General features: G+C 48.6%; 4 protein-coding genes across 4 annotated transcripts; 2 read left to right on the top strand and 2 right to left on the bottom strand.

Moving 5' to 3' along the window:
• Nucleotides 1-69: 69 nt before the first annotated feature.
• Nucleotides 70-1462, bottom strand: V8C40DRAFT_276155 (M14 family metallopeptidase; the record flags this gene model as incomplete). The annotated part of the gene is made up of 3 exons (XM_083220813.1): nucleotides 70-380; nucleotides 447-728; nucleotides 787-1462. The coding sequence occupies 3 exons, from the start codon at nucleotides 1460-1462 to the stop codon at nucleotides 70-72; spliced, it is 1269 nt and encodes a 422-aa protein (XP_083070760.1).
• Nucleotides 1463-4980: 3518 nt separating this feature from the next.
• On the top strand, nucleotides 4981-6530 carry V8C40DRAFT_250769 (uncharacterized protein). Its single transcript, XM_083217047.1, has one exon. It carries the CDS (start codon nucleotides 5213-5215, stop codon nucleotides 6479-6481), a length of 1269 nt encoding a protein of 422 aa, XP_083070759.1. The 5' UTR covers nucleotides 4981-5212; the 3' UTR covers nucleotides 6482-6530.
• A 236-nt stretch (nucleotides 6531-6766) lies between these two features.
• Nucleotides 6767-7999, bottom strand: V8C40DRAFT_276153 (uncharacterized protein; the record flags this gene model as incomplete). Its single annotated transcript, XM_083220812.1, has 3 exons — nucleotides 6767-7250; nucleotides 7326-7804; nucleotides 7901-7999. 3 exons carry the CDS (start codon nucleotides 7997-7999, stop codon nucleotides 6767-6769), a joined length of 1062 nt encoding a protein of 353 aa, XP_083070758.1.
• Nucleotides 8000-10490: 2491 nt separating this feature from the next.
• Nucleotides 10491-12903, top strand: V8C40DRAFT_250761 (Alpha/Beta hydrolase protein). Its single transcript, XM_083217046.1, has 2 exons — nucleotides 10491-11561; nucleotides 11636-12903. Exons 1-2 carry the CDS (start codon nucleotides 11081-11083, stop codon nucleotides 12787-12789), a joined length of 1635 nt encoding a protein of 544 aa, XP_083070757.1. The 5' UTR covers nucleotides 10491-11080; the 3' UTR covers nucleotides 12790-12903.
• Nucleotides 12904-12916: the final 13 nt, after the last annotated feature.

The raw sequence follows: 12916 nt of genomic DNA, 5'->3' as shown, positions 1-12916 counted from the left end.
TCCAAACGGAGTTTATTGTAATTTATTTCTTTTTTCTTTCCTTCACTCAGAACGCCTAATTCTTGATGCTTATTTCATGTTTTGCAGCAGATACTTGAAGCCTGCATAGGCCTCCTCTCCGCTAGGCACAATCTGGTTGGCGGGGAGAACGAAGCCATATCTGCCGGTGTCTCTGAGCTCGGATGTGAAGGTGTAGTCTGCTTTGACAACATCATTCACATAATCGACACTGGAGCCAGTGGCCTGGTAGATGGTCGAGCAGATGGGGCCGTATTCAAATGAGGTGCCGTGAACGGCACGGATAGCAGCAACGGCGCCCTTGGCGAGGGACTGCAGCTCACTGTTGTTTGGCGCAACGGCAGAGCAAGAGTATCCATAGGCTAGAAACATGGCATGGTCAGTAACAAGGCACAGCAGGGTTTTCTATGGGCCTTGTGGGTACTCACGGGTCATGAAGAGCTGAGAGTAGGAATGATAGTCGATGTAAAGCTTAAGACCTTGGGCCGTCTTGATCTTTTGGATGTAGGCAGAAAGGGCCTTGAACTCGACAGAGTCGCCAGCAGCGGCACCTTTGAAGTCTTCAGCACAGGGGTTGGTAGATGCGCCTCCTGGGACATTCCACTGGTAATTCCAGTTTCGGTTGATATCACGACCGACGCATGAGCTGCCAGAATTTGTTTGACGGTTCTTTCGCCACAAGCGATCAGTGCTTTGAGTGTACAGGAAGCCTAGGGGAGTGGATGTTAGGTTTGGGTATTATATCTCGGAGGAGACGCGCAATCTCACCGTCAGGGTTCACAACTGGGAAGAAGATAAAGTCATATTTGTCCAAAAAGCCCTTGGTCGTAGCGTCGGTGCTTGTGAGCAGAGTATAGGCAAAATATTCGACAACCAGAGTGGTGATCCATTCTCGAGCATGAACGGTTCCGTGGAGAATGACGGCAGGCTTGACGCCTTTGCCCGAGCTGCCCCAGAAGTGGATACCGGTAATGGCATTGCCATTCAAAGAGTTGCCAGAGGTGACAATCTCTGAAGTGTTAGGGAACTGCGCCGAGAGGTCTCTGAGGAACTGCAGATGGTCTGCATAGGCATGGTACGCGGTGAACCATGTGCTGTTGACGGCCTTGACAGCATCAATGGAATAGGGCTGGAAAGTAGACTCTTTCTCGATCGAGTGACCAAGATCTTCGTGCATAACCACGGGCTTCAAATCCGACGTCGCCTTATTGAAAGTCTCAAGTTGGTCAGGGCTCACTACAATATCGGCGAAGGATCCTGCTTTTCTGGCAGGCTTCCAGGTCTGGAGATTCAGAGTGCCCACAATGTCGTTGATTCGGTCAATGTTGTGAGCATCGACGGACAGTCGGAAGACTTTGTGTCCATCATACGAGACCCTATGAGGCTGAAGGACAGCGGCTGATGCCGAAGCAACGAGGGCAGAGAGTAAAGTAAGGGACTTCATGGCAAATGCTAACGATACTGGGGTGGGCTGAGTTTGTGCTCTGGTGATACCAAGCTGCCGAGAGAAGACAGGATTCCGTCCGATATATGTTTACGTCGCATGTTATATAGTCGGTCACTCCTCCTTATTCAAATCGATTGTATTGCGAATTATCGGTATCAAATGCCGGTAGGACTTGCACCATTGCCACGATTAGAAGGTAGTAGCCGAGACGAAGGCAGTAGAGTGGTTATCAGATTGAAGATGTCAAATCCCCGCCAATAGCCCAGCAAAATAAACGAGAGCAGTGCAACACTGCGAAGCCGATGAACAGCAAACAAGCCAAGATGAAAAAAAAGGTCTTCACCTTTGGAGCTGTCAAAGGGGTTCGAGGCCGTAAACGATCAGATGCTCCGAACCCGCTAATTGGATCACGTCAAGGGAGGCCCGCATCACGCAGATCCAGCCACGATCTTCACCTGTTTATAACCACTGAGATGCTCCTGTGCCTTGGCCTGCCGAGTCTAGTTGATGGGAACTGCCGAAGAGAGATGGTATCCCGTGAGTAGCGATAAGAGGGAGGGGTTGTCTTCAAGGCAATAGCATTCCACACAGATCGACCTGCCAGAAGGAGAGTCGCTGGTTCTTTCGATACGATGGTACTTTTGACCAGCGATAATTAACAGGGTGACGAATTATCATGCATACGACGCCACCTGTGCCGACGATATCCATAAGATCAGAAGGACAATAGTGGCGTTCAAATGATGCGAATAGCATACCTTTACTCCCTTTCCATCTAGGAACAGTAGAATGAGTCGCTATATAAGCACGATTCAATTAACAAAGTACGATCTATCATCGGTACTATGACCCATCTACATCTACGGCCTACTGTGAAGCCAAGATTTCTAAGGAATGCTCCAGAGGTCATGAGCACCTCGCCTCCGCTAAATGTGGTACCCGATGTAACGGCAATGGGTCACCGGCCAAAAACCACCAACCAGATATTGATAAATACATTAAAGCCTACCAAAGTTCCATTTAAGCATGTCTCAGCCAATCCTCTACCGAGATCTTTCTGCGGCTGTCATAACAGGAAGCTGCATAGGCCCGTCGGCTCTCGGAAGCAGACACTGAATGCTTCCCAGCCTATCCTCAATACGATATTACTATACCATTGGTGCTGATTTGGCAGGATTTTTGGCATAGAAGTCACAGACACAGAAGTCTTGGCATGCTCTTCTTCTCCTAGTGCCCTACAATAAATGATTAGACAGCTGGGGTGAGCAATTTACATCGCGATCATGAACTAGCCATCTCCTGCAACCAAATCCACTGCGGTCATGACTGAAATAATGATAGGGCATGAAGTAGAAACATATTATCTTCACACACAATCACATGAAACTTCAAATGGGACTTTGCGTGTATAGCAGTTTGTGCATGGTTACTATTATAAAGTATTCCCGCCAGTCTTCCGACTTATCTGGTATTTTAGATAAAGAGCTATAGAATCAAGTAGTCGTTATAGTCTTGCGTTTATGTTTATCTTATTTTTGTTTTATTTCTTCTTCTAAACAAGTGCTATATTCGTCACACTGTATAAAGCACTCACCACCATGAGGTGACGGTTCAAGTAACTATATTTGGGCTCACCAATACACATAAACAACGATATAAGGAATGAGATGCCGATGAACTACACAAGGAATATAGCGATGGCCATCGGTGCAAGTAAATGTCTGCTTGTCCTTTGGGGTTGCGCGTTGCTTCTTCAACTGCTACCCTGGAAATTGAGAGACAGGGTTTGCAAAGCCTGAACGGCCTCCTAGCTAGTTTCATCAACGTAAGCCGGAATTTACGCCTTACTTGCGCGTTATTAGTTCTCCTGCATCTCCTGCATAGGAAAATAACAAGGTGGGCACCCTCATCAAGTTCAGTGCTTTAAACTGTTGAATCTCATAGATTGCAATAAGCTGCCGCTAACGGCTGACACTAGCAAAGCTTAAAAGCTTATCATGCAGAGCTGGTTGCAGAAGAGAAAACCCAAAGAAGCCTCTGTTGACGCGTCCTTCTCCCACAGTTCCCTACAAACGCGTCTAACTGCTACACAATACCCTGTGCTTCCTCTTTCGTTCTCCATTGACTTCGTAAATCTAGCATTTGTGTAAATGCGCTTATGCCATCATCTCGCTAACACAGCACGAAGAATTCGGTAATCCCAGAATTCGATTCCCACAGTATTGATCCATGGTATTTCCGTATGCATCATGGAGATATCCACTTTGCTTCGAGCAACACGCGATGAAGAAGAAGAGTCTATTCCCAGTATTGCGCTTTTCCTGGGAAAGTAAAACTCAGTAAAAACAACTTGATTAGATAGTTCTCTCGTCAAAACAAATATTCCGTCCCATTTGCCTTTCGAAATCACTTGCGCAAAGGTGTCGACTGGGCTTGAGTCTGGGCACTCCGTATTCCTGGTCAGCAGGAGCCGTCATAACCGATAGCATCAATACTAGACGGGTTTTAGGACTGGATCCCACTAGAGTCCCCAGCTATTAATTGGGTAAGTAATTTCATGGAGGGGCTATTGATCAACTGGCGTTCAGCTCCTTTTTTGAAGCTTTGCAGCTTCTCTTCTCTGAAAGATTGAGTGTTTCTTGTTTTCTTTTTGACGTGGAGATAATTCATCGCGGCGAGAAGGCTAAGGAGCCAAGAAGCCAAGAGCCGGGAAGCGAAGCCAAGACAGATCGTAGACCAACGAGTATCCACTGGTAAAAATCCCGAGACAGATATTACTTCCAATGTCCGTACAGTAGTTTTGCACACACAAATTCACGCAGTTTTAGACTTCCAGCTCTGCTAGTGCTGTCGGTTCCCCTGAATCAGGCCCGCAAACGGCGAGTAAACTACTAGCCTGAACCCAGCGATGGAGAAGTCTGACCCATAGCAAAGGCGTTTCCCCTGTCCTGCTTTCATGCCTAGAGATGCCAAGATGAAGCTTTCTTGGTGATTGAACTATGTGGCTGCTGTGACATCACAACGCGTATCGCAGGTTGTCGGCTTGAGAGGCATGTCTGTTAGCAGCCGTCATAACTCTAATTTGTTTCCGAATACCGGATCCTTCGCCATAAGCTCGAAACGCATCTGTTGCGTGGAAGGGCTGTGCAAACGCAGTGCCGTCTCGTATCGTGGTGGCTATGGTAGCCACCCCATATTACAAGCAGCAAAATCTTACAGAGCTATGTCCACTACTGTGGGTAGCTCACGGAGCTGTTTGCTACTAAAAAGGATGCCAAGTATTAGAGTCATAGTATTGTTCCTTTCGTGCATGCAATCTTAGAGTGGGTGAATAACGAAGCTCTTGAGCCACTAGTTGATGCTCTGGATCGACAGCTTGTCTACGTCAGATGCTCGAAACCTGGCGGCGGCGCATGGAAAAAGAACACGGGGCTCTGCGCCTCAGGGAGTCCAACATGGATGCTTTCACAAGCTAGCGCTTACCCGTCCTCTCATTCGACGATGGTTTAAAGGATCGAGGTCGTCCAGAATCCCAATGGCAGCCACTCCGTGGAGACGTTTTAGGCTATAACCAATATGGAGATGGATCATTGTAATTGAAGAAAGATCCCTGCGAGTTTCTTGTTCATATTAGTAGTGCAGTGGTCGCTGGAGTTTCTCCAAACCCATCCATTCCTTTCATGTCCGACAAACGACAACGTACATATCTTCGTCCATGCTCGACACTTGTAACAAAAGAATGCCCTAATGACTAAATCAACCCCCTCATTATCACGATTTACTACCGATCTACGAGTGGTCAACTTTGTGTTTTTCTTAATCTGGTTTATTGCCGTTCGATATTGTCAACAAAACACCTACTTCGACCCGTCCTCATATTTCTTTCGTTCAGATGCCGCATACCAACCATTCTACTCGGCTGTTAGAGAGCAGGAAGCCGACAATTTCCTAGCTTCTCAAAGCGCACAAAACAGCAGATTAAGAAATGCAACAGAAGGAAGCGCTCGCCGGCCCGCCTCATACTGCATCGGCATCCCAACGCTTCAGAGAGAGCGGGCGCAATTCTTTCCGAGGACAGCGGCTTCTCTTGTCGATTCATTGACACCTGAAGAGCGGGAGCTGATCCACATCGTTGTTCTCTTGTCTGATGCCGATGCGACAGTAAACTCAGCATTTGGACAAGACTGGCTCCATGCGATTGCCGATACAGTCATAGTTCATGAAGATACGCCAGAGAAACTGGTCGCTGAAAATGGCTACCAGACAATACCGCGACATTCCGAATCAGCGATTAGAGACGAGCGAGTAAGACGCGATTATTCTGTGCTTTCCGAGACATGCCGCCGAAACGAGGCAGACTACTTCATTCTTGTCGAAGACGATGTCATCGCCGCGAGAGAGTGGTTCAAGCGACTCCTAGTAGCAACACCTCAAGTGAACGAGCGCGCCGTTGCCAAACACCGAGACTGGCTTTACATTCGACTTTTCTATACCGAAACCTATATGGGATGGAACTCGGAGGAATGGCCGATGTATATTCGGAATATTGCGCTCATATATATGGGCGTGTTGGGAGTCATGATGGCAATTCGCTATCTCCACCAACTGGCTCCGCCCTCACTCAAGGACCGAGCATTCAAAAACTCAAAGCTCTTGATGGCAAACATACTGTTTATCTGGGTGCCTCTTTTCATTGGGCTTGGATTCATGGCTGGTCGGTTAACTGTCAATCCCATTCCATACGGCGTGCAAGAGATGCCGCGATACGGCTGTTGCAGCCAAGGCTTGGTTATACCAAACCGACACCTGACCCTGCTGCAAGAGAAGCTGCAGGCGTCTCCATTTGACCTACCGGCCGACTCTACTATCGAAAAGACAGCGGACGACCTGCATTTGGATAAATGGGCCGTTGTGCCCAGCGTTCTTCAGCATATTGGAGCGCGAGGATCATCAGCTAAAGGCGGCGCCCTTAAGACGACATGGAATTTCAGTTTTGAAAGATTTTATTCAGCATAAATGTTCATATATACACATACCATATATACATATATATACAACTTCGCAAGCATTGAAGTTTATTTATAATAACAAAACTTTGACATTGAGCGGGGGAATATTCATCCTAGGTGGTGATGTGATGTCAAGAATTCGAAACCTGGCTATCATCGTCATGCCGGAAGCGCACGAAGCATTCTCTGAACGACACTACTTGTAAGTTTAAGAAAACAAAGAGGGTTTTATTACAGTTAAAAGAAGGGAATACTGTTTATAAAGGATATCGTATCTTGGGTATCACTGCAGTTACGCCCGGTCCATGTGGTATGACGTCCTCACAACATCAACCGTTTTTGAGATACCCTGAACACCTGCGGTATCAGAGCCACTATCATTATCTTTGAGACCATCATCGATGATATGTAGCTCATCACTTTTCCTCCCCAATCCTGCTTCAGGTCCGGAGATGGACACAACCTGGCGACTGTGCCCTCCTCCCCGCCACATGCCTGGATGAGATGCATGTCCGGATAAATTGGACAGATTGAAAGCACCTTTGCCTGGAGTTCTGTTGTCATTTTGGTGTGAGTTCTTCATAGTCGATTCGAAGAAGCGAGGGAAAATGCGAGCCAAAGGCTGTCTTAGAGCGGGAAGACAGGCGCCGATAATGCCCGCATTGGCCTCGATCAACGTCCACATGCCGCGATCAATAAAGTTCCATGTGGTATCTGCTTTATTAGCGAGTGAGTTTTTCACAGATGTTGCTCTGAGAATTGACGTGACAGTAACACTATTGAAAGTAAATGATTAGCATACTGTCAGGGGCAGGGAAGTTTGGGATTCATTGGAGGTAGGCTCTACGTACAAACCGCCCATCAGGAAGATGGCACACAGCATCACCTTGCTGCGTGGGCTGAGCTGGAGTTGCATGATTGGCGCGATGGGAAGAGCCAAGACCATGACATCTGTCAAGATGTTCATGACGGCATATGCGACCCAGAAAATATCCGAGTTGATGCATGTTGCCTTGACACTCTTATCCCAAGCACCAGCAATGGGAACACATTGGAAAATGGTAGCTCCCACACCTCCAATGCTCCAAGAAACGACGACTCCCATTACGATATAAGACGCAATCTGGAATTTTTTGGTGACAAAAATACGCTGATAAAGTAGGATGGTGGCCACTTTGTTGAGGCAAACGGTTACTTTGTAGGGGGTTTGAGCAATGAAGAACCACCTCAGAGCGGTGTTGAGCTCAACCACAGTGAGATCGGCTTTGTGCATTCCGTAGCCATTTTCGATGGCAAGCTGAATGGCAACAGAGAGAACGATAGAGAAAAGCTAATATGAAGAAAGCCGATGAATGAAAGATTAGCGAAGACCAGTCTTAACGTAGATCAGGGGCAAGAAGACAAAAGAAATGGCAACCGAACTCACCAAGGAGAAGATGATGACAACATCGTCAGCACCAAAGTTGAAGAGATAGACTCGACTCGCACATCTAAAAGTAACAACCAATCCGGCGACGATGATCATTACCATAGAGGTGATGTATAACTTCCAACCATGATTGTCTATCCCGTCGGCAGGGAAGCCCATACCCTTCGGCCCCATCGTGGATCGCGAGTGTAGCCTTGATCACAACTGGAGCATGGGATACATGACTCTGGCGGGCGTTTTGTTATTCTACTGTTTTTTCTGTTGGATAATCGCCTTCCCGAATTAGCCGGATGTTGACTCCAAGGCTAATCCCGCTGCCCGGTGCGGGAAGCCGTGGCAATCGGATGCTTTGCGCTGGAGAGGCCCTCGACCGGTAGACCGGCTAAGGCAAAAGAAACGTAAGAAATCGACAACTTTGCTCGCGTTGGTCAGATATGGAGTGCCGTCCCCAGAGAATATGAATAGAAACTCCAGATGCCCCCCTGTTCGCAGAGAAAGGGAAAGAAATCGCCGCCGAGGACCTGCCAAGAGTTTCGAGTAACACCACCTTCTAGTATTACCCTCCGGGCAGATTACTCCTGTACGAGAACTTTTGCCATTAGCACTTCTTTCCCCTTTCTTCAATGCACAACTACTGTATGTCTTGTAGCTAGTGATGAAATGTCATAAGCCCAACCCTGTGAATGCATGCAGGACAAGCGATGCAACAATGCAAGGCCAGGAGAGCTGGGGTAATACTCAGTGGAGCCTGTAAAAGAAGTCCATGAAATGAGACTGGCTCTCTTCGGCGACATTCTAGATGGCGAAGGATGCTTGAGCATCGTAAACTTGTTACTACTAGCAGCACTGCTATCATACAAGTAGCTAGCTTGGTAGACTCATACGGCATGGAGTACAGGATTTAGCCAAATAGTACTCCGCGACATCCCGTATTTCGTATCGAAAGCACTCAAAGGAGTAAACTAATGGAGCATTTATGATCTAAAAACTCAGATCCATTGCACAACTTATGCTGGCTGGGCATGGGGACGAGAGTAGAGTGTTCATACTGACAGAGCTTGAGTACTTTGCGAGCGATATACCATATTCTTGGAACAAACTTGCTTCCCATTACTCGTATTCCCACCTAAAAGATGACACACTTCTCCCTTAATCATCTAATTGTCTTCGGTTTGGTACTACTTTTGATGTTCAGCTCCTTCGCGCGTCCAAAGCCACGCAGTAGGGCCATACTAGAGTGCTAGTGGCTTCATTCACTTGCAGCAGTGGATCTTCAAACACCCAAACGCCTTTCGAGAAACTCTTCCGCCTGCAAGGAACCTACACACGAGTACGGTTACAAATCCCTCGCCGCTCAGCTTTCGCTCGCGGAGCTGAGCAGGACTCCGTCTACATCCATGCAGACACGCAGGACCAACAGCATCTCCACTCCTTACCCCTGTCCTCCAGCCGTCCACTGGTTAGGGAAGGACGTGTTGGTTCGGGACGCCTCAATGAAGAATTCAGAATCGACTAAAGTCTTTACGAAAGGAGTGAATTAAGCGGGCAAAGCTAGCACAGACGTCGCTTCTCGATGTCGTGTGATAGAATCTCGCCTTCTTTGCTTTTTCTGCATCGCGCGAATTGTGTCTTCGGCGGAAGAGCTAAGTTTATCGCCAACTTTAAATTCTTCTGACATCGGCCCCGACGGCTAGAGAGGAGTGCGACAGGCACCAAAACATGGAATCATGCGCTAGTTTGTATCCTTGCCATGGCAATGTCGACTAGAACCACGGAGCCCACTCCGCCACGGAACCAGCACTTTATACGCGGTTTTAGTACGTCGTTTAGCACTCGTACGCAATGGCTAGTTCTTGTTAGCTGTTGTCTTAAGTCTCAGCGAGAATCAGATTGCGTACGAGGAGTACGGAGTCAGTTTGTCTTCAGAGATTCCCCTGCTTAGTCCAGGATTCTGGATAACTGGGTTTGTTCTGCCAAGATGACAAATGCTTGTGTTTCTGTATGGAGAACAAGCTCACAGACTCGTACAGAGCACAACTATCAGCTGGAGTTGAGTACTCGTATGTAATCGTTGCTGGCCACAAGGATGGTCCGATGCCGAGCATACCGGCGCAACTGAGCGCGAGAAGTGGCTACAAACTATTGGTTTTTCTCATCCACAATGGTTGAGATGTTATAGAAGTTGAAAAAGAACCCTACTGCGGTGCTGTTTTTGGAGTTGACCGGAACAGGGACTGCAATAAATTTGTCAGGCCTCATTCGATGCTTCGCAGCGAGAAAGGGGTGATGCCGGGTGTACCGCACCTACAAATGTGTATGTGCCTACATCCTGATGTTTGGAAACGGGAAAATCATAGAAGCACAAACGAAGCCGTCAATGGAGGGCATCAATACGGAGCGTGAATACTACAAATGGACAAACAGTTGCAAGAGGTTGCTAAAATACTACGCACGATGTTGCACTCTGTAAGCCTCCACATGGGCAGAATCTCTCGTAGCAAAATCGAAGGGCCTCCGCATCTCCACCTGTTTACTCAATCCTCGCGCCCGCGGATGCTTCGTACTCTCTCTTAGCCTGAGATTTATTGACCAAGCTGCTCCTCCGCCATGCAGCAATTGATCCGTAATTTTCTTGGCTGCAAAATTGGTGACCTCTCGGCAGGGATTACCCCCAATTGTTTGGGGGACGTTGGCCGACAATATCCCTGCCAGCGACCAAGAAAAGTGCCCCGGCCCATGAAGCTTTCGCGTCTTCCCGCATCGATCAACCTGGAAACGAATATTGGCGACCGGAAAATGAGCTCTGTTGGCCGCATCCCGGAGCTGGGCCTCCATAATTGCCTGAGACATTGCAGAGGTCCGGCACCTTGGTTGCCGAGCTGCTACCTGTAGAAGCTCTGCTGGGCGGCCTCATTACTGGATCGGGTTGCAGATGCGAGCGCCTCAACGTGGGTTATAGCAATCAATATGGGGTTTAGTAAACGGTGGTTTGATGGAAATTGCGCATGAACTGGATCCGAGCCGCGCAATTGGCCCGGGTTAAATAACGACAGACAAAAGCTCGGAGTCGAACCAGACGACTATATATGTAGTGATGCAGATGCTGCTGTCGTATCACTCGGACGAAAGGTGTTGTTGATCATTGACATCTCCAGCAGCCTCACTTTCACCTTCACCATGCTTCTCACGACCAAGAGCGCGGCCTTGATCTTGGGCGCTGCCCTTGCCTCAGCTACTCCTGTGGATGTCACATCATCGACGGCATCGAGCTGTAATACCCGTCAGTTTCTCACCGTGTCCACGTCCAATGGTCCCATCACCGGTCACCAAGCGTCCAACTCAGCCTGTGTGATTGAATACCTGGGCATTCCCTTTGCGCAGCCGCCTGTTGGAAGCTTGCGATTCGCAGCGCCCGCCAAGATTCGATCCAAGAAGCCATATGTGGCTGCTAATTTTGGATTTGATTGTCCTTTGACGCCGTCGAAGCCTGTCAATTACCCCGGATTTACGCCCCAGGCGCAGCAGATCGTCAACTATTTCGCCTCTGCGGCGGGTACTCCTCAGAGTGAAGATTGCCTTACCCTTAACATTTGGTCCAAGGCGACGCAGAATGCATTGAAAGCGAAGAAACCCGTCTTGGTGTTCTTCTATGGAGGCAGTAAGCATACGCATATCCAATTCTCCAAGCCGTGCGAGACACAGCGACGATTCCGGTCACTAATAGCAGGACAGGATTTACCATTGGAAACACCGACAGCCCGTTTTACTCAGGCAAATACTTTGCAGACAGCGAAGATATTGTCGTCGTTACAGTCAACTACCGACTCAACATTTTCGGCTTCCCTGGTGCTCCAGGCGAGACTCAAAACCTCGGTCTCCGTGACCAGCGAGCGGCCGTCGAGTGGGTTCGAGACAACATCAAGCAGTTCGGCGGCGACCCCAGCAAGATTACCATCTCTGGCCAGTCTGCGGGAGGTGTTTCTGTTGACTACTGGACCTATGCATACAAGAAGGACCCCATTGTCAACGGCGTCATTGCGCACTCGGGCAATGTCTTCAGCTTCCCTGTCAATGCTCCAGGCGTCCCCGAGAAGAATTGGGACACTGTTGTGGCTGCTGTGAACTGCACTTCTGCCAGCAATGTCATGTCTTGTATGCGCCAAGCGGACTGGACAGCCATCAAGGCTGCTGCAGCCGGCATCAAGCCCACGCCGAGCAGCAGTGTTCTGCGATCCATTCCTGCTTTCTACCCGATGCCAGACGAACAGCTTGTATTCTCCGACTACCTCTCATTGACCAATGCTGGTAAATTTGCAAAGGTGCCTCTCTTGCTGGGAAACAACAACAACGAGGATGGATACTACCGCATCCCGGCCTTCGCCTCTGGCATCGTGCCGACTGCTGACCAGGTCGTGTCTTTCCTCCTGGAATCTTTCACCTGCCCCGTGTCCCACCAGGCCAATGCTCGACGCAATCACGGAGTGCCAGCCTGGGCTTACCGATACATGGCTGACTGGGATAACACTCGCCTCTATCCCACCAGCGGTGCTTATCACGGTGTCGACCTTCACATGATCTTTGGAGCGTCCGCGGATGTCAGCGGATTGCCCACGACCGCAGACCAGAGAAGCCTCACGAAGCTGATGCAACACGCTTGGTTTACCTTTAGCAACAACCCTACTTCAGGTCTCAGCAGCCTTGGATGGCCTCAATTCAACAAGAAGAAGGCCTCGTTGATCGTGCTTGGCCAAAACAACCGTCCCAAGGCACAGTTTGTGTCTCCGTCGGTGTTTGACCTTACATGCCCTAACATTACCTTGGCAGGTTTGGGAAGTGTTGTATCCACAGTGGCCAATGCAGTAACGCAGCCGCTGTTGGACTATTAAACTGATACATGGCTCGGCGGCCTACTAATGAATCATACGAAGCTACGATATATAAATTAATAACATCTTAGACTTTTACTCATAATTGAAGGTTTCAGACTCGTGCCCTAATAATCAATGTCTAGTG

The sequence above is a fragment of the Trichoderma camerunense genome, assembly GCF_050948025.1.
Source record: "Trichoderma camerunense strain CBS 138272 chromosome Unknown V8C40scaffold_14, whole genome shotgun sequence".
Taxonomy (NCBI): Eukaryota; Fungi; Ascomycota; class Sordariomycetes; order Hypocreales; family Hypocreaceae; genus Trichoderma; species Trichoderma camerunense.
This window is presented reverse-complemented; position numbering and strand designations above follow the sequence as displayed.